Source organism: Ceratotherium simum, chromosome 12, assembly GCF_057802395.1.
Source record: "Ceratotherium simum simum isolate JZ-2026a chromosome 12, ASM5780239v1, whole genome shotgun sequence".
Lineage (NCBI taxonomy): Eukaryota > Metazoa > Chordata > Mammalia > Perissodactyla > Rhinocerotidae > Ceratotherium > Ceratotherium simum.
Window position 1 is genome coordinate 58,170,513 of NC_141911.1, and position 21,479 is coordinate 58,191,991.

The 21,479-nt window shown below is 35.2% G+C and overlaps 1 protein-coding gene across 5 annotated transcripts in view; it reads right to left on the minus strand.

Moving 5' to 3' along the window:
* The window catches only part of AFG2A (AAA ATPase AFG2A), a 347,051-nt gene that overhangs the window by 261,626 nt on the left and 63,946 nt on the right, over positions 1 to 21,479 (minus strand). For all 5 annotated transcript variants that reach the window (XM_004426516.3, XM_087437655.1, XM_087437656.1 and 2 more), the window contains one exon: positions 15,607 to 15,816. In XM_004426516.3, the coding sequence (XP_004426573.1) occupies positions 15,607 to 15,816 (210 nt within the window). The remainder of the gene's footprint in view (positions 1 to 15,606; positions 15,817 to 21,479) is intronic.

The window sequence follows — 21,479 nt, forward strand, 5'->3', positions numbered from 1 at the left end:
GTACTTCTCAAAGACCCACATAGGAGGTTTGCTCCACCTTCCAAAACCTGAAACAATTGGGTCCTCCTGTGCCTGAGGCCAGCCCCACCCAGCTGCAATCCTCAGAGAGCTGACAAGAGACCTAATAGGCTAGAGGCTTACAGCAATTGTAAGGCCCTGAGCCTAACAAACTGCCACGGTGGGGACCTACTCACTTAAAAGAAATACTGCAACACAAATGTGGTATTAGAACTTGCAGCCAACTGTGCTGGGGCTCCCCACAGCTGATAAAGAGACTGAAGGGCCCACAACAACTACAAGCAGCTGAGCATTACAACAGCTGGCCAGGAGCATAACTCAGCCTCCCTGGGCACCTACAGGGAGAGCAAACAGGCCACAGCAGAAGGATACACGTAGCCCACATAGGGGTCACCCCTGGAACATTGAGAACTGAGGGAAGCACACTGGAAGCCTCCTAAGCCATCACTTACATAAGGTCACCTATCCAAGAGCAGGAGACGTAGCTGACCTACCTAATACGTAGACACAAGCACAGGGAAAGAGGCAAAATGAAGAGGCAAAAGAATACATTCCAAGTAAGGGAACAGGACAAAACCCCAGAAAAGGAACTTAGTGAAACAGAAATGAGCAACCTACCCGACAGAGAGTTCAAACTAAGAGTGTTAAGGATGCTCACTGATCTGGGGAGAAGAATAGATGGACTCAGTGAGAATGTCAACAAAGAAATGGAAGATATAAAAAAGAACCAATCAGAAATGAAGAATACAATACTGGAAATGAAAAACTCATTAGAGGGACTCAAAAGCAGAGTAGAGGATACAGAAGAACGGATCTGTGAGCTGGACGAAAGACTAGAAGAAATTACCCAAGGTGAACAGGTAAAAGAGAAAAGAATTAAAAAGAGTGAGGACAGTCTAAGGGACCTCTGGGACAACATCAAGCGCACTAACATCCGTGTTATAGGTGTCCCGGAAGGAGAAGAACGAGACAAGGGGGCAGAGAATCTATTTCAAGAAATAATAGATGAAAACTTCCCTAACCTAAGGAAGGAAACAGACATCCAGGTACAGGAGGCACAGAGAGCCCCAAACAAGATAAACCCAAAGAGGCCCACACCAAGACACATCATAATCAAAATGTCCAGAATTAAAGATAAAGAGAGAATCCTAAAAGCCGCAAGAGAATGTCAAGTTACATACAAAGGAAACCCCATAAGGCTATCAGCTGACTTCTCAGCAGAAACCTTACAGGCTAGAAGAGAATGGCATGATATATTTAAAGTGCTAAAAGGAAAAAACTTACAGCCAAGAATACTCTACCCAGCAAGGTTATCGTTCAAAATGGAAGGAGAGATCAAAATTTTCCCAGATAAGCAAAAATTAAAGGAGTTTGTCACCAAGAAACCAGTGTTACAAGAAATGTTAAAGGGACTGATTTAAGGGGAAAAGAGAAGACCACAAATAGGAAAAATTATCTATTTCCACGATTAGAACGTAATGGATACAAATGAACAAAAAGAGGTTGGATATGATATCAAAAACATAAAAAGGAGGGAGGAGGGTAGTTAAAGAGTACAGCTTTCAGACAGAGGTCAAACTAAAGTGACCATCAATTCTGTATAGAAGAAGTAAGGAACAGAGAAGGACTACTAAAACACTGAGGAAAAAAAAAAAAAAAAGTTAAAAAATGGCAGTAAGTACATACTTATCAATAGCTACTTTAAACGTCAATGGACTAAATGCTCCAATTAAAAGGCATAGGGTGTGGCTGACTGGATAAAAAAACAAGACCCATATATATGCTGCATACAAGAGACACACTTCAGACCTAGAGACACTCACAAACTGCAAGTGAAGGGATGGAAAAAGATACTCCACGCAAATGGCAATGAAAAGAAAGCTGGGGTAGCAGTACTCATATCAGACAAAATAGACTTTAAAACAAAAACTGTAAAACGAGACAAAGAAGGGCATTACATAATGATCAAGGGAACAATCCAACAAGAGGATATAACACTTGTAAATATCTACGCACCCAATGTAGGTGCACCTAAATATATAAAGCAATTATTAACAGACATAAAAACAGAAATAGACAGTAACACAATAATAGTAGGGGACTTTAACACTCCACTTACACCAACGGATAGATCATCCAAACAGAAGATCAATAAGGAAACATTGGCCTTAAACGACACACTAGAACAGATGGACCTAGTAGATATATACAGAGCATTCCATCCAAAAACCGAAGAATACACGTTCTTTTCAAATGCACATGGAACGTTCTCCAGGATTGATCACATATTAGGCCACAAAACGAGTCTCCATAAATTTAAGAAGATTGAAATAATACCAAGCATCTTTTCTGACCACAAAGGTATGAAACTAGAAATCAACTATAGGAAGAAAATCAGAAAAGCCACAAATACATGGAGATTAAACAAAATGCTACTGAACAATGACTGGGTTAATGAAGAAATCAAAGAAGAAATCAAAAATACCTGGAGACAAATGAAAATGAAAATACGACATGCCAGAATTTATGGGATACAGCAAAAGCGGTTCTAAGAGGGAAGTTTATAGCAATACAGGCCTATCTCAACAAACAAGAAAAATCTCAAATAAACAATCTAACAATGCACCTAAAGGAACTGGAAAAAGAAGAACAAACAAAGCCCAAAATCAGTAGAAGAAGGGAAATAATAAAAATCAGAGCAGAAATAAATGAAATAGAGACCAAAAAAACAATAGAAAAAATTAATAAAACCAAGAGCTGGTTCTTTGAAAAGATCAACAAAATAGACAAACCTTTAGCTAGACTCACCAAGAAAAAAAGAGGGAAAGGACAAAAAAGTAAAATCAGAAATGAAAGAGGAGTGGTTACAACAGACACCTCAGAAATACAAAAGATTATAAGAGAATACTATGAAAAACTATATGCCAACCAATTCGACAATCTGGAAGAAATGGATAAATTCTTAGAATCATACAACCTTCCAAAACTGGATCAAGAAGAAGTAGAGAATTTGAATAGACCAATCACCAGTAAGAAGATTGAAACAGTAATCAAAAACCTCCCCAAAAATAAAAGTCCAGGACCAGACGGCTTCCCTGGTGAATTCTACCAAACATTCAAAGAAGTCTTAATACCTATCCTTCTCAAACTCTTCCAAAAAATTGAGGAGGTGGGGAAGCTCCCTAACTCATTCTACGAAGCTGACATTACCCTGATACCAAAACCAGACAAGGACAACACAGAAAAAGAAAATTACAGGCCAATATCACTGATGAACATCGATGCGAAAATCCTCAACAAAATACTAGCAAATCGCATAGAACAATACGTTAAAAAGATTATACACCATGATCAGGTGGGATTTATTCCAGGTATGCAGGGATGGTTTAACATTCGCAAATCAATCAACGTAATACACCACATTAATAAAATGAAGAACAAAAATCACATGATCATCTCAATAGATGCAGAGAAAGCATTTGACAAGATACAGCATCCATTTATGATAAAAACTCTGAATAAAATGGGTATAGAAGGAAAGTACCTCAACATAATAAAGACCATATATGAGAAACCCACAGCTAATATCATCCTCAATGGTGAAAAACTGAAAGCTATCCCTCTAAGAACAGGAACCAGACAAGGATGCCCACTGTCACCACTCCTATTTAACATAGTATTGGAAGTCCTAGCCAGAGCAATCAGGCAAGAGAAAGAAATAAAAGGGATCCAAATTGGAAAGGAAGAAGTGAAACTGTCACTATTTGCAGATGACATGATTTTATATATAGAAAACCCTAAAGAATCCACCAGAAAACTTTTAGAAGTAATAAACGAATATGGGAAAGTTGCAGGATACAAAATCAACATACAAAAATCAGTTGCATTTCTGTACACTAACAACGAAGTAGCAGAAAGAGAAATTAAGAATACCATCCCATTTACAATTGCAACAAAAAGAATAAAATACCTAGGAATAAACTTAACCAAAGAGGTGAAAGATCTGTACACGAAAACTATAAAACATTTCTGAAAGAAATTGAAGAAGACACAAAGAAATGGAAAGATATTCCGTGCTCTTGGATTGGAAGAATTAACATAGTTAAGATGTCCATACTTCCTAAAGCCATCTATAGATTCAATGCAATCCCTATCAAAGTTCCAACAACATTTTTCACAGAAATAGAACAAAGAATCCTAAAATTTATATGGAACAACAAAAGACCCGAATAGCTAAAGGAATCCTGAGAAAAAGAACAAAGCTGGAGGTATCACACTCCCTGATTTCAAAATATACTACAAAGCTATAGTAACCAAAACAGCATGGTACTGGCACAAAAACAGACACACAGATCAATGGAATAGAATCGAAAGCCCAGAAATAAACCCACACATCTATGGACAGCTAATCTTTGACAAAGGAGCCAAGAACATACAATGGGGAAAAGAAAGTCTCTTCAACAAATGGTGTTGGGAAAACTGGATAGCCATATGCAAAAATGAAAGTAGACTCTTACCTTACACCATACACAAAAATTAACTCCAAATGGATTAAAGACTTGAATGTAAGACCTGAAACTGTGAAAGTTCTAGAAGAAAACATAGGCAGTACGCTCTTCGACATCAGTCTTAGCAACATCTTTTCAAACACCACATCTGACCGGGCAAGAGAAACAATAGAAAAAATAAACAAATGGGACTACATCAAACTAAAAGCTTCTGCACAGCAAAGGAAACCATCAACAAAACGAAAAGACAACCTAACAATTGGGAGAAGATATTTGCAAACCATACATCTGATAAGGGCTTAATCTCCAAAATATATAAAGAACTCATGCATCTCAACAACAAAACTACCAACCCAATTAAAAATGGGCAAAAGACCTGAACAGACATTTCTCCAAAGAAGATATACAGATGGCCAACAGACACATGAAAAGATGTTCAAAATCACTAACTATCAGGGAAATGCAAATCAAAACTACAATGAGATATCACCTCACGCCCGTCAGAATGGCTATAATTAACAAGACAGGAAACAACATGTGTTGGAGAGGTTGTGGAGAGAAGGGAACTCTCATACACTGCTGGTGGGAGTGCAAACTGGTGCAGCCACTATGGAAAACAGGATGGAGATGCCTCAAAAAATCAACGATAGAACTACCATATGATCCAGCTATTCCACTGTTGGGTATTTATCCAAAGAACTTGAAAACACCAATTTGTAAAGGTACATGCACCCCTGTGTTCATTGCAGCCTTATTCACGATAGCCAAGACTTGGAAGCAACCTAAGTGCCCATCAAGGGACGAATGGATAAAAAAGCTGTGGTATATATACACAATGGAATACTACTCAGCCATAAGAAACGATGAAATCCAGCCATTTGTGACAACATGGATGGACATTGAGGGCATGATGCAAAGTGAAATAAGTCAGAGGGAGAAGGTCAAATACCGTATGATTTCCTTCATTAAGTAGTAGATAATAACAACAATAAACAAACACATAGGGACAGAGATTGGATTGGTGGTTACCAGAGGGGAAGGGGGGAGGGAGGAGGGTGAAAGGGATAATTGGGTACATGTGTGTGGTGATGGGTTGTAATTAGTATTTTGGTGGTGAACATGATGTAATCTATGCAGAAATAGAAGTACAATGATGTACACCTGAAATTTTTACAATGTTATAAACCAATGTTACTGCAATAAACAAAAAGTTAAAAAAAAAAAAAAAAAAAAAAAACAGGTAAATAAATTGTAGTGTCCTCATAAAATGAAGTACTACACTATCAAAGTGTGAATGAAGGGGTGGACTAAGGAGACAGCTTGGGAGCAAGGATACCAGCAAGAAAGCTGTTATACAGCCAAAATGCATTGTCTTTTAAATTTTTTTTTTTTTAAGTTTTTTTTTTTTTTTTTTTTTTAAAGATTTTATTTATTTATTTTTCCCCCAAAGCCCCAGTACATAGTTGTCTGTCATAGCTGCACATCCTTCTAGTTGCTGTATGTGGGACGCGGCCTCAGCATGGCTGGAGGAGTGGTGCCTCGGTGCGCACCCGGGATCCGAACCCGGGCCGCCGGCAGCGGAGCGCACGCACTTAACCGCTAAGCCACGGGGCCGGCCCCAAAATGCATTGTCTTATACATTTATAACCAAGAGTAAGAGAGTTTTTAATGTTTTGCCAAATTTTTAAAGGTCATGGAACAGTTGTAATTTTCCCCATTGATCATTAAGATTATTTTGCATGGTATCATTTTGTATGATCATTTTTACAGTCCTGCACTATATTGCAAAACAAAATCTGTCTGTTCATAATATATAATATAAAGTCAAATAAACAAAGCTGTTGCTATTCATTTACATATGATAAATTATACTTTTATTCAAAGGGGACTGTGGACAAAGAGTTAAGAGAGTGCACTACAGGGCCCACTCAATAAAACAAGCTTTAAACAATTAGGAAAATGGGGTTTTGTTGGGGCAGGGGTTGGAAGGGATAGAGTGAGGAAGGGGTAAGAAATTTTTATGCAGAATTTTATTTGGTTTAAGGTGACTAATTAGGCAAGTGTGGCCTGATAATAATCCAACAGGAAATTGCTGGTGTCATTGTTGTTTTTACTGTAATTACTATCATGCCGATTCTGTATTATTGTTCTGTTCCTATAGCAACTCTCCATAAAAGTCAAGGGCGAGACATAAAATAGTAATCCAGTGAAGACATTTCTTTAAGCAGACAATATATTCAATGCATATATACTGCTTTCTAATTATCTGGCTTAACTGAAGGAAAGCAGTTAGAGAATCTGGAGAAATGATTACTGTTCTCCACAGACTGTGGTTCTAAAAAAAAAGATGACTTGAACATCAATGTTGGAAAGTACAAGATTATGATCATTTCATGAGAAAACAATATCAATATCCTGCTACTGATAACAGAAAGATTAATATGTTTTAAATATCTGATGTATAGGCAAACAGACTTGATATTTTGTTGAAAATATGAAAACATGGCATATAGCCTCAACAGCAAAAGGTCATTCCACTATACATAGAGATGGGCTATAGGAAACCTACAGACAAGAAACAATGCCTTTTCTCCAAATATAAACCAAAAGAAAAAGAAAAAAAAACAAACATTTGAAAATCTAATGTAAGAATTTAGCACGGTGAAGAAAATCTGGATTGGAACAATTCAAGTCAACTATTACTAACAAGTCAGGGCAGTAATGAAAAGACTTCTTTCTGTAGGACCCTAGAGAACATGTGACTTTGTACAGAATTACATGCTGATGAATTTCACCTACATGACTGGCCTGCAAAATGCAACCCAGCAGCTGAACTGATATGTTACTAGGTCCAGAACTCTATAAGAAGTCAAGGCAATATCATCACCAAGGAAGGTTATTTTGAGTTGCAAGTTCAAACCGCCAAAAAATCACTGTATTCTAGTACAGAGTTGCAAAAGATTAAATTCACAGTTATATACTACATTTTATTCTAACACTAAGAGAAAACTTAAGGGATCATAAGCTGTGCTACTATACTTTTTTGTTCCATTTGAGGTCAAATTTTCATCCAATTCTTAAAAATAGAAGAAAGCAGCAACTACTATCAGCTAATTTTATGAAATCATGCTAAATGCTTGATATGTATTATCCCCTTTACTGCTCACAACAATCCTCTGAGGTGGATACATATAACTTTACAGAAAAAATATGAAGTGAAAAAAGGTTAAGTCATTTGCACAAAGTCACACAGCTTAGTAATAAATGGCAGAACTGGGATTCAAGTCTCTTAATCTTCATACCTGACAACTAGAGGAAATGCCCCAAGTGTTTAGCCATCAACAGGCACAAAGGATAAGCAAGAGATTAGATTATAAGCATTAGGTGAGATACTCATAGAATATTAACAGTAGAAAGGCTTTAGGAGTCATTTAGTCTAAACAAAGTGCAAAGAAGTTGAGTGAAATGCCACAAGTCCTAGAAAAATTAAATGGCAGAAATGATAAGAATGCAGGATTTTCCATCCCAGACCATTACTCTTTCTGAAAATTATGATGTCCTCTGTTTTCTCCTTAAAAATCCTTAAAAAGGAAAAGAAAAAAGAAAATATCTCCTTAAGATTTTACATGCTACCAGCAATTCAAATTCAAAGATATTTGTGGGAACAAATCAAGCAGCAAGGGCAAAGTTTAATTCTCAAAAAATAGCTACCAGCATGGGTTAATTTGAAAATAAGAATTTTACTGATACCCATTACAAACAAGAGATCATTTATATCTAACTATAAGGAGTAGCTACATAGTATGGTGTATGAGTCCCACATTTGCTCTTGAGTTTTTTTGTTTCTGTTTTTTTGCTGAGGAAGATTTACCCTGTGGTAACATCTGTCGCCAATCTTTCTCTTTGTGTATGGGAGCCGCCGCCACAGCATGACAGACAAGTGGTGTAAGTCTGCGCCTGGGAACCAAACCTGGGCCACTGAAGCGGAGCACACCGAACTTAACCACTAGGCCACTGGGGCTGGCCCAGCTCCTAAGTTTTTTAACTTTTTAAAAAAGTAATACATAAATCCCTAGAATAGATAAGGTTGATGAGACTAGATAAGGTTATTTCTTTTCCATTTTTACTTACCAAATAACTATTGTATGTTAGTCCTGCCACATTTCACCTGCTTGGATAGCATGTGCTTCCCTGATAAGGGTGATCAAGAAAAACTACCAAAAATAAGTTAAGTGACATAAATTGGCTTATTTTGGGGTAGTGCTATTTTTAATGTTTCCATGGCCAATGTTTCAGTGTTCAAGTTTACAAAACAACAAAAATAATATAAACACACGTAAAAATATTTGTCCAGCTGTTCTATTAATCTAGTGAGAACCAAACCTGACTTATCTTTTACTGTGTTTCATTATTTTACACCATATCAGTCACAAATTCAAGTACAATATTTACACCTCCTGCTCTTGCAATTTTACCCCTTTAATCACTACTGGGTTTTTTTCCAGTCTTCCCAAGGGCTTTTTAAATGTGTCCAACACCTGCTTGTTGCTTTTGGCTATTACAATTCAAATCAAGTTTTTATAAGTTCTAAAATGTCTAGGGAAGGCAAGTTAACCTAAGTGTTAACTATGGTTAAATGTTATGGAATATGTTCATAAAAACCCAAACTCACATGAGATAGAATTACACATATGTAATGTGAGTAAAGGATCTTGAAAATTAATAAAAAATACAACATCAGCACATACAGAAGGCCATTTTGGGAAAGCACTTCAAAGAGTTGAAAACAGGCATTCTGCACTAGGCAAGAAATGCCTCAGGCAAGTAAAAACCCTAAAAAGTGAGAGGGGCTCACAGGGAAGGGAACAGAATTCAAGCTGTTCCTCTCAACAAGTATAATACAAACCTTCCCCACAATCATTCATTCAGGAAAAAAAAAATGACACATTTCTTCAGAACTTACACTGTGGGCACCATGCTGACTACAATTAAGCTAGCTGTACAGTATGCATGTACACACGCCCATGAAAACCCCTTATATTATCACTGACCACTCTTGTCACTCTCAATCTCCTTTACTGACTACTATGCAGAATCATGTGGAAGACTGCTGATTCCTGAGCTACAAGCTAAGGTATTTCCATCTGCCAGTCACTGAAAGTAAAAATTTTAATCACCTTTGACTTCTCCCTTTCTTTCTCATTTCTCACATACAATTAACCATCAAGATACTAAATGTTACCCATTTCATTATATCACTTGTTTAGTCAAAGATTTCTCTCACTAAATTATGAGTTTATAGACAGCCAGGAGCCCATCTAATGCATCTTTGTTTACCACATACAGTGCCAGACACACAGATAATGCTTAATATATACTTCAGAGGTATTGCTGCATTTGTAAAACATTTACAATTATTTTTTAAAGTGTTATAGACATGAAGTTGTAATACTTATTTCAACTCTAATTAAATTTCATTCAGAAAAGATATAAAAGAAGGAAAAAATAACTTATCTCACCTGGAATCCATGAATAAACAATTAAACCAATCCAATAATAAAATCTTCTTTCTCTCTATTACTAAGTAAACTTCTTAGAAGTCTAAAAGCATCCTCTTTCTAAATCTCTCTAGGTCTTCTTAGATTCCAAATGCTAAAGGCTTTGTTCTTATACTTCATATTAATGTCATTTTTCGCTTTTAGCCAAATACTATAGAATATTTTCATGTCAAAACACCTTTTTTATATAGCAGCTTTATCAACTGATACAAGCCCAACTGCCCAACTCAAAAAAATAATTAATATGCACAGTTTTAACTTATGATGTCTTGACTGTAAATGTCAGCTTATATACAGTGTATAAACAATGTCAAATTTAAGTAAATCTAATCTAAGGTCTATATAGATTGGATTTGTGATACTGACAATGGCACATTAACTATTCTGTTTGTCCTAAGAATAATAAATTACTATTAGTTATTCCCTAATAGCCATTCAAACAGTGATAAAACTAAGTATATGCCTTTATTTAATATCAACGCTAATAACTGCCAATTTAAGCGTATAGGTCACATAAGACAGCACTATTTGGAGAAGTCGAGGGAATTTTTGAAGAAAAAATAAAAAACCTAAAAGAAATTAAATAGAAACCCAAAAGGTTTCATACTCTTGATAAGCTCAAATGGCAATAAACCTATAGAAGAGAATAAAGAATTAGGGTCCACAAAAGGCATGAAACCGGACACAGTTCCTGGTAAGACTCTAAATTAGAAGCTGTACCCTAGGTGAAAGAAAAAACAACCAAAACACTAAAAGAAAGTATTCTTTATAATGTTGGGGTCTGGGTCTAGGGCCAGAACCAACATACCTTTATAGATTTCAACTGAGAACTGCAGTGAAACAGGCAAGCTCAGGGCAGCCCCAAACCCAGGTTCCCCAGCCAACTTCCCCTCAGGGCTTTTCTCAGTAACTTTCCACTATCACCTTGAATGGGGGATGATGAATAGGAAAGAAGGTCTCCTCCAAAGCCCTCACCCAAGGAACTGACAATCTGCTGCATGATTCTTCTCCTTCCCTTCATTCCACTCCTCCTGTACAGTGCAAGATAGAACTCTGAGCCGGCCTTGTTTAACTTCAGTTACATTCATTGAATGTCTATAATATGCCTAGATCTGTGATACTGACCTTAAAACCTTTTTATTTAATTAATAGACTTTTTGGGGGGATAAAAGTTTAAGATTTACAGAAGAACTGAGCAGACAATATAAAGAGCTCCCATATAGTACAAACAGTTCCCATATTCCCCTATTATTAATATCATATATTATTAGTATAGTACACTTGTCACAATTAATGAACCAATATTGATACATTATTATTAATTATAGTCCACAGTTTATTCAGATTTCCTTAGTTTTTACCTAATGTCCTTTTCCTATTCCAAGATCCCATCTAGGAAACCATAACATTATTATTTAGCTGTCATGTCTCCTTGGGCTCCTCTTGGCTGTGACAGTTTCTCAGACTTTCCTTGTTTTTGAAGACCTTGACAGTTTCAGGAGTACTGGTGAGGTATTTTATAGACTGTCCTTCAATTTGAGTTTGCCTGATGTTTTCCTCATGGTTAGACATGGATTATGAGTGTTTGGGAGGAAGATCACAGAAATAAAGTGCTGTTCTCATCACATTATGCAAGGGTACATACTATGCACATGACTAATCACTGAAGATGTTAACCTTGATCATCTGGGCTGAGGTAGTGTTTGTCAGGTTTCTCCACTGTAAAGTAGCTCTTTCCTTCCCCTCTTTCCATATTCAACTCTTTGGAAGGAAGTCATAATTATAGGTAGCCCACACTTAAGGCGTTGGGTAGTTATGCCCTCCAAAACTTTTTCACTTACCTTTTAAATATAGTCCTCTCAAAAAGCCCATACAGATGAAAACACTGAGACTGAGAGAACTTGTTTAAGGTTACAGAGCTACAAACTGGTAGGGTTAGGAAACAAACCAAAGCTATCTGAGTCCTAGCTTAGTGTTCTTTTCACTGTAACACACTCAATCTCAAGGGCACAAGTTATATCGTAATAGGTAAATTTCAAGCTCCACATTATTCAACCACTTAGTCTTTTTCCAAGCACTTCTATTTTATTCATTAGGTTCCTGTTTCTTTGGCAGTGATTACTCTTTCTTATTAACTCAACCAAGTTTCACTCCAAAGCCATGCTATTTTTCTCAGATTTCTCTGTCCTAGAGAACCAAAATTATTTTTTAAACTGGGTCCCAAAAACATCTTTCTACTTCTCTAAACCTGCCCTATAGAAACTGCCTGAATTACTTTCTCCAGTAACCCGGTGCAATTAATGAAAAAAGCACGAGACACTAGATTTATTTAAAAAAAAAAAAAAAAAGGAAAATGGAAGATCGTATAATACTCTGGAGTCAGAAAGTCCTGAGATCAAATTTCAGTTCCATCACCACCACTTTGACCGTGGAGAAGTCACTTAATGTTCTTAAGCATCATTATCCTTATTTGTAATCCTAGAAACCAAACTTAAAGTATTTGGTATATAAAAAAGGTATGTGTGCAGTTTTCCATGCAAAATGGAAACTCTATGATTTATAGACTAGCCTACATAATTGAAAAACAAAAGCTTAAAGATGAACTTGGTACTTTCCAGAACTTAACAGAATAGCAGGGGATCTAGTCAAATGAAGAATAGTAATTACTTTAAATTGTGCACAGCTTTGATTAAAATACAGACTTTCCTGAAAATGGGATGTATTTTGTACAATTCCTCTCTGAGACAAGTATCAGATGAAAATATCCCCCCAAAATCAAGGATATACTAAGTTCATTACATTCTTGTATTCACCAATACAGCTAATAAAAGACTTGCTGAAAATCCCTGTCAGAGGCCTAACCACCCTTCTTCCAGAATCAGTAACAGTTCTTCATAAAGCAAAGCAGCCCAGCTATACAAAGGTAATTAATCTATTGTAGCACTCCAGACAAAAGCAGAGAGGAAATTTCAACTGGAAAATATTTTGACGTAATTGACTCAGATGACAAACTAAACTTAAGCATATGTCAAGTGCTACAGTCTGCACAAAAACACATACAAATGCCAAAGGATATTAAGAGCCCACACAAGCGAAAGTGAAGTCTTAACTGTGAGTAGAGTAGATATCTTTTAATCACTGTTTAGAAAAGATGCACAAGAGAAACTAAGGGTTCTTTCATAAACGAGAAAGAAATGTTCAGTCTTTAAATTCTTTATCTTGGGAATTAAAGGTAATTACCATCACAAAAAGTGTTAGGGAGTTTCTCCTTTCAACACATCTAAAATACTTGTGTTTCCCAACTGGCTAGAAATTCCAGTGTGTATCTACTTTTTTCTGATGACTTTCAAAATGTGTAAGACATTTCAAAAAGCTCAAATTTAATTATAACACTTAAATCCCTTAGAAAAAAAATGTCATGTTGGAACCAAAAGGCAACTTTTTCTTTATAGAAAGATAAAACTAGAAAGAATACAATATGAATTCCTAACTTCTTTGACTTCATTTCCTCATATATAAGCTGTATCATATAGCTATTTTAACTTTTCTGCCAAGCATTAGTCAGAGCAAGATGAAAGGACCAATGAGAGAGACGTAGAGAAAACGTAGAAGAAACGTAGAAGAAAACGTAGAGAAAAGCAAATTATTTTTTCATGTTCCCAACTTTTTCTTTTGAAAATTTTTAAACATATAGAAAAGTTGAAAGAATCGTAAAATGAACACCCATTGTCCATTAAATATATCCTCCACTCAGATTCAAAAATTGAATAATCCTGTCAAACTACACTAAATTCTATCTTGAATAAAAATCCACATTAAATAAAAATTATTAAGTAGAACACGTAATAATCTCTAAGCAAGTATGAACTCGATTAAGAAAGTTTCTTAACATCATTTATCTTTTGTGTGTGTGACCTAAAAGAATTAAAAACTTAATGAAAAAGCTCAAATAAGTTAACATGTGGTTGGTTATCTTACATGAACAGCACCCAAGATAAACCTTCCAAAGAACCTTTTCATCATTTTCTCACAGTGAAAAAAGACAAAAGTGAAACTGTCTAAAGTCATGAAAGGTTTCATATTCAAAAACAGTAATAAATATATTTCTAAGTAATCCTAGGATAGTCCAGAAAGCAGTCCTGGTAGCATCTGGAACTGTTATCTTAGATCACAAACGAGTGAGATGCTAGTTTGTAAGAAAATATATGCGCTCTTCCTTGAGATTCAAGTGTAAATAACTGTAAGCTAAGTCCTCATCAAATAAGTTTCAGATTTCCAGTAGACAGGAAAAATTCAAAGATTATGAATACATAATTGTGGAATATACAAGGCAGGCATAGAAAAATGGAGATAACCGGAAGATGAGAAGGTAATGCCAGAAAAATGGCCACTTCCTTACCACAAGATAAGAGGACAGGGATCAAAGAGAAATCAAGAAGTCTCTGGAAATTTCAAAATCACTCATTACTCCAACATTTAAAACTGCAACCTTTAAAACTGTGGTTGTGATTCAGCATAACTGTTCATAGTGAAAATGGTCCTCTCCCCATATCTTCACTATCCAATATCTTCCACAAGATAATCAATAACGGGCAAACACTAGTGATTTTGAAGATGCTGATTCTTAAAAAGCAAGTAGCCTAAATACACCTAAATATCATTCCACAAAAATTTTAAGTAAAGCAAAAAACTGACAATGTACGTCGAAATAAGTTTTATGCTTTCAAACTGCCAGTGATTTCAATGTTCAAAGACAGAAAACATACTTTGCTATGAGAAAAATTCCCTGATATATCAAAACAGATTATCATGTGCCTGTTGTGAAATGAAATTGATATTGAAGTACATATTTTTGTGATCAAGTACATAGAGATGGATTTAAGGTTTTATATATGTATGTTTAATAACTGGATATATAATCACGTTACATAAAAACTAATAATAAAACGAATATCTGGTCCTAAAGTAAAGTAAAACTACATATCAAGTAAGATTATCTATCCCAAGTAATAGGGCAGGGCATTGAACAAATAAAATATGTGTGTGTGTGCATGTGTGTGTGTTTGTTTTAGAATATAAACAATGTATATATACTCCGTGACTGGAAAAGTATGTTTAAGGTATTTAGTTTTACTATATAAAGTATCTGGTTTCTTTGAAAATTCTATGTATGTAAATATTAAATTCTCAATCATATTTATAATTAAGTCTTCTTTAAGCAAAAGTGATTAGTACAATTAAAAAATGTAAAAACCAAAGAAGATTGGTTTCTAGTACACAGAGGGTGTAAGAAATACTGAGAATCAAGAAACTAAATAAAGCAGTCTTCTATTGTCTACCATGATTTGCTGATCACACCCAATAATTTATCTCTCATCTGCCTATATCATACTGCCACCAGCCTCAAATAAATATCAACTGCTCCTTAAGATGCCTTTTCCTGTTCTCCTAAGGGTAGGAATCAGAGTATGGGTGGTAAAGGGGCTAGAAGACAGTAGCAATTAAAAAATTTAACAGCCTACCTTTATAGCTAGGAAATTCAGTCCACTCTCATTGGCCAAAGCCTTTGCAATCATTGTTTTAGAGCATCCAGGTGGCCCATACAGAAGAACTCCTTTAGGTGGCTGGATACCCATTCGGGTGAAAGACTCTGGATGTTTCAAGGGCCATTCCACAGCCTGTTTCAATTTCAGTTTGATATTTTCCACTCCTCCTATATCTGACCAGGATACCTGCAAAACAAAACATTTTCTAAACATGAGTTTTGCCAAGGAAAACAAATGAATAAAAAAAAAATCAACAAAGAAGTGCAAGAAGGGGAACAGAATCATTTAAGAATTAAGAAGATCGTAAAAAAATTCCAACAATATCAGAAGTACATTAAGAGTACATAAAATGCAAACTGCATTTATAGAAATATTAAAGAAAAACAAAATGTTTCTGCTTGCAAGTCTTGTATAAATAACTGTTTAAATGATTGACTATACTGTTAAGTCTACCTTCTATTCTAGATGGGTTTAAAAATTACATTTCATCTGTCTGAAAATGGTTTGAATCAGTGATCCAAGGTCTCACCTATATATTTCTTTTTTAGCAAAATTACTTCCAAATATATTTCTGTAGGTCCTTATGGAACATATAATCTTTTCTGTCTTTAGTATATTAATAAAGTATCCTCAAAATTTTGTTACTTTTTCTCAACTAAGAAATACCCCCAAAACAAGATAGCTCTTTACATCTTACTTACTTAATAAACACACATTAAGAACTACATACCAGATTATGTACACAAGAAATAGAAGAACGAGACATAAATCCAGACTTTAATGAACTTAACTACCAATAACATGCACGTAAATAACTATAGTATAATGGAAAGGATATTAAGCACAATAACAAAGAAACAGAAAAAGCCTTTGGGAGTTCCTAGGAAGAAAGGATTACTTCCAGCTGGAAGGCAAATCTGAAAGCCAACTCTTGAAGCATGGATGAGATCTGGAAATGTGAAAATAGGGAAATGGTCAGGTAGAGGCCAAAAAATTACTAAAAGGCTCATAAGGAAGTATGAAGAAGATGAGAGAAAAAAGATTTGAGGGAGGGAAATTAAAAAAAACATAAGTTGAAACACAGAGTGGAGGACGCTAAAGACTAAATGGAGTTCAAGAAACTCTTTGTTCATAATAAGACGTCTTTGAAGGTTTTTAATCTAGAAAATATGGTCAGATCTGTGCTTCAGGAAGACTTCTCTGACGAGATTCATTAGAAAGGACAGAAAGTGTAGGGAGACCAGTTAAGGACCTATCACAAACATCCTTAAAAAAAAAAAAAAAAAAGCTTAAAACTAGGGTCACCACATGCCGATGATGAAGACACACCAGAAAGATACTGCAGGTCTACAAGTGAGGGTTTTGAGAGTAGAGTAAGAAAGACAGAGAATTTAAAAGTAAAGATTTCAAGATGGATTTTGATGGAATATAGACCACAGAAAAATGATCTTTGGAGGGAAAATAAATGATAGATTTTTTGGGATATAGAGAGTTGGAATATAGGACAGGATATTCAAAAAATGAAAAGTGAGCAGTTGGAATGCAAGCATCACAAATGGAGCTCTGGGAAGAGGATAGGACTGGAATTTTAAATTTCAGAGAAACTAAGAGATTTATTAAAATTGCCAACCATGAGAAGAGAGATATGGGTGAAGGCAGATCCTTGGGCACCATCCACATTTAAGAGGCAAGAGGAAAAGAAAGAAGAAGAAAAGCCAGAAGACAAATCCAAAAAAGAGAGGGGTTTTGTTTGTTAATAACAAGAAAAAATTACTTTTTCCAAATTAATTTGCATCGTTTTTTGGGGAGATTTTGTTTTGTTTTTTGTCCACAGAACAAGGAGAATGCTATATTATGAAGCATGATCCTGAGATCAGATTTAATTCTTTTTTTCCTAAATTCTCTTCATGGGATTTATTTTAAGAAGATTATTGGATTAAAAGGCACAAACATTTTTAGGTCTTTTGATGCATAATGCCAGTTTCCTATCCCAACCACTTTATCTATTTTAATGGCATGAACCATACATGTGTAAGTTTCCCTGCAACATCAGCAGCCTTGGGTTTTATTTTGCCTTTCTTTTTTCTTTTTTTTCTGACTTCTGATTTCATCAATTAATAAAATTAAAATTAAACTTGAGATAAGTGCACATGAGCTTATAGCCCTAAAAACATCCATCTATCATCAGGAGGATCAAAGTGACTGTTTACCACAGAGGGTGACTGTCACTGGTATAACCAGTCCTCTGTAGGCAGAAGTGCAGCAGAGTTGTCATACCCTTGTCCCTTATCTATCTCCTGACATTTGGGGCTCTTGCTTCATCAGTTGTCTTTCCTCTATTCCTGCCTTAAATATATTCTTCACTGTAGTCTTTCCTTGGCCTACAAATATTTCTATTTCGCCCTATTCTTCAAAACAACCTTACTTTGATATTGTTTCTACCTAATGTTATATCATAGCTCCTTCTCTCTCACCACTAAACTTCTTGAAAGATAGTTAATACCCCTCTACTGCTACTGCATTTATATTTTCCACTTTATATTTTAGCTAAAGTACTTATCTTCCTAAGCAGTGGCAGGAAAGGAGAGCAAAAGAATAAAGATTAAAAAAAAAAAAAAGTTTAAGATTGGTGGGAAAACAGGAAGTTGAGAGAGTTATGTCAGAAAGTCTCTAGCAGCTCAGGAAAATATGAGGCAAGGTCATCTGCAGAAACATCAATCAATCTGACAAACACTGACTAAATGCCTATTTCATACTATGCTGGTTCCTGGGGACAAAACAGTTCCTGTGCATACTGAGCTTTGACCTGATAGAGTATTTCCTTAAAAAGGTGTATTTCCATAATTCAGCAATTACTATATAGCATGGTATATGCTAAAAGAGTAGTCACAAAGTTTCAGCGGACGGTCAGAAAAAGCTTTTCAGAAGTCATATTTGAGGTGGGATCTGATGAACACAGAGGAATCAGCCAGCTGAAAGTAACAGTAAATGCCATGGAGAAGAGAGAGGGAAAAAAAAGCATGATAAATTAGGAGAACTAAAAGTAATTCAGTATGGCTAGAATTTAGAGAGCCAGGAGAGGAGTAGAAACAAAGGAGGTTAGCAACATAGGGAGCAATCAGACCTTGAAGACTCATAAGGCATCAACAAGTTTAGACTTTATCCTGAGAGCAGATGAGAGCAATTTAATCAGGAACATGACATGATCAGATTTCTCGAAGACCTGTGGTTACAAGGTAAAGTGGGGATTAGAATTTGGGAAGGGGCAGGGAGGGGCTTCTACAGTAATTCAAATGAAAGATGGTCATTATCTGCACCAAAGCAGTAGCAGTAGGGCTATAGAGAACAACAACAACAAAATAAATCAAAACTGTATTAAACTATATTAAATAAAGCAAATCAATGACTTTTGATAATGAGATTTCGAGACGAGGTAGTAAAAAAGAAAATGGAATCAAGGGTAACAGCTAGGATTCAAACTTGGGCAACTGCATAACTGAAATTTACATTTAAAAAAGAAAAACAAATGTGTGGAAATTAAGAAATTAGTTTCCAATCATTGTACAGTGGTTAGAATTTACAAGTGAAATAAATTCAATAAACTTTAAGAAAGGTCTTCTATGTGCTGGACTTGTCTTAGGCATGGTAAGGGCACAAAGATGAGTGAGATAATGTTCTCAAAACTTTGGAATCTAGAAAGAGGAATAAGAAAAGTATCCTAAACGAGACAGTCTTTGTCTAAAGACATAAAATATCTGTCTTCACACAAACTAATACAAAAACTACTGAAAAAAATATAAAATAGCTTTACAGTTCTCAAATATGTGAGATGGTGAGAACAGAGATCTAGAAATTGTTGCATATGTGTCAAGGTGTTAAATGTGAAAATATTAATAGCAATTCCCATCTCATATGATTATGAGGATAGCTGATATATAATAAGTACAGCCTATAAGAAATTATGAAGGACAATATAAGAGTTACCTGTTTTCCCAACACCTAAAAGTAACCAGTGTTAATAGTTTGGTGTAGTACCTTTTACCCTTTCAAATGCATCTCTCTGTGTGTTTTCATTGAGATCACAATGTATTTGCAATTTTATATTCTTCGTTTTAAAATTCATACATTTTCTGATTTTCTAGTTACTGTATGACTTTGGGCAATTTACTTCATCTCTCTAAGCTTCTTTCTCATCTGTCATATGGGGATAAGGAAATCTAAGCTCTCAGGATTATTGTGAGAATTAAACAGTACAGCACACATTAAATTAACTGCACTTTGCCTGGCACATGGTAACTATTTAATAAATACTAGGTATTATTTTATTTAAATATCTGAAAGATGATTATAATGAATGTATTTTGAAGGACTAGTGACAAAAGATAATGAGATAATACAATGAATTATTTTATTTAAATGTCTGAAAGACGAATACAATGAATGTATTTTGAAGGACTAGTGACAAAAGATAAAGGACAACCAAGCCATTACATTTGCAGTTTCATGAGCAATATTTAATTACCATAACTTTTCTACTCTTTTTCTTTTTGTCTGATCACTACATTTCTTAAACTAAGGGCAAACAAGTTTTGCATTGTAATTTAGCACCTGAATGCCAAATAAATGATGAGTCTTTCTATAGCTAAGATATCAATTCAAAAATGAAATCCACTTAAAGAGCTTACTATTGCACAAAAGAGTCTTAAAGCACAGAAAGTCATGGGAAAAGTTAGTCTGTAAGAGAAGAATAAACACCAGCATGACATCATAAAATCCTAGAACTAGAACAGGAATTCAAAAACTAGCTAGTTCACTATCCTACCTTCAGTCAGTATTTCATCTTTCAACTTCTCTCACCTTTCAACAAATACTATTTTATGCTCTTTAAAAAAAAATTCTATAACTCTCTTTTTAACAAGTTACACTATATCATAACTGCCAGAAAATTATTCCTACAATCTAATGTAAATCACTCTTGATAATAGTTGGGTCCTTTCTTTCTTATTTTGTCCTAATGAAAACAGTGAACAGCTGCTCACATATGGCTTTATAACTTTCTGAATTAATAATAAAGTTAGAAGTGAAGGAACAGCTGTCAAACAAGCACAGACGAGCAGTGAGATAAATTTCCCAAAGGAAAAGCTCCCCACAAACATCTTAGAGGACTTTCTGGACAAGCACCCAATATACAAACCAGAAAACAAAAACAAAAAAACCCTCAAACTGCACACCCATAGAAGACAAAAGACCTGATGAGCAGGGCAAAAAAAAAAACAAAAAAAACTTTTAAGGACAAGTTCCAAGGGGACGAAATAAAAATTAATGAACTAGATCGCAGACATTGGGAGAATTACTACGAGAGAGGAATCCAGTAGCTCCAGAGGGAGTGACAGTGTCTTTATACATTTATGAGTCAAGATCCTCTTATTTGCTAGGTGCCAAGTTCTACACTGCCAGGGACAAAAATTCTTTTGAAAGTGTTATTTTTACAGAAAATATTGCAACAAAGAATACTTTTAATTTTGTTCTTTCATGCTAACAAGACCCAATATAAGGACAAGAAATCAGGCACTAACAAGTGGGTTGGCGCCTGTTCCAAATTCTCTGCTGGGCCATACACTCGCTTTTTAACAATTCAGATGTTTAAAAGACATTTATTTTGTTTAGAAACCATAAACATACTAAATTACTAAAGATACTACATAATGCAGAAAGAAGTAAGTTGAGAAAACCCAACCTCCAAGATCCAAAAGAAAAATCAATACATTTCCAGAGGCTTCTTTAATGGAGACAAAGCAAAATTAGGAAATAGTTAAGTGTTCAAAATGTGTTCTTAGAGCTAAGTGAAA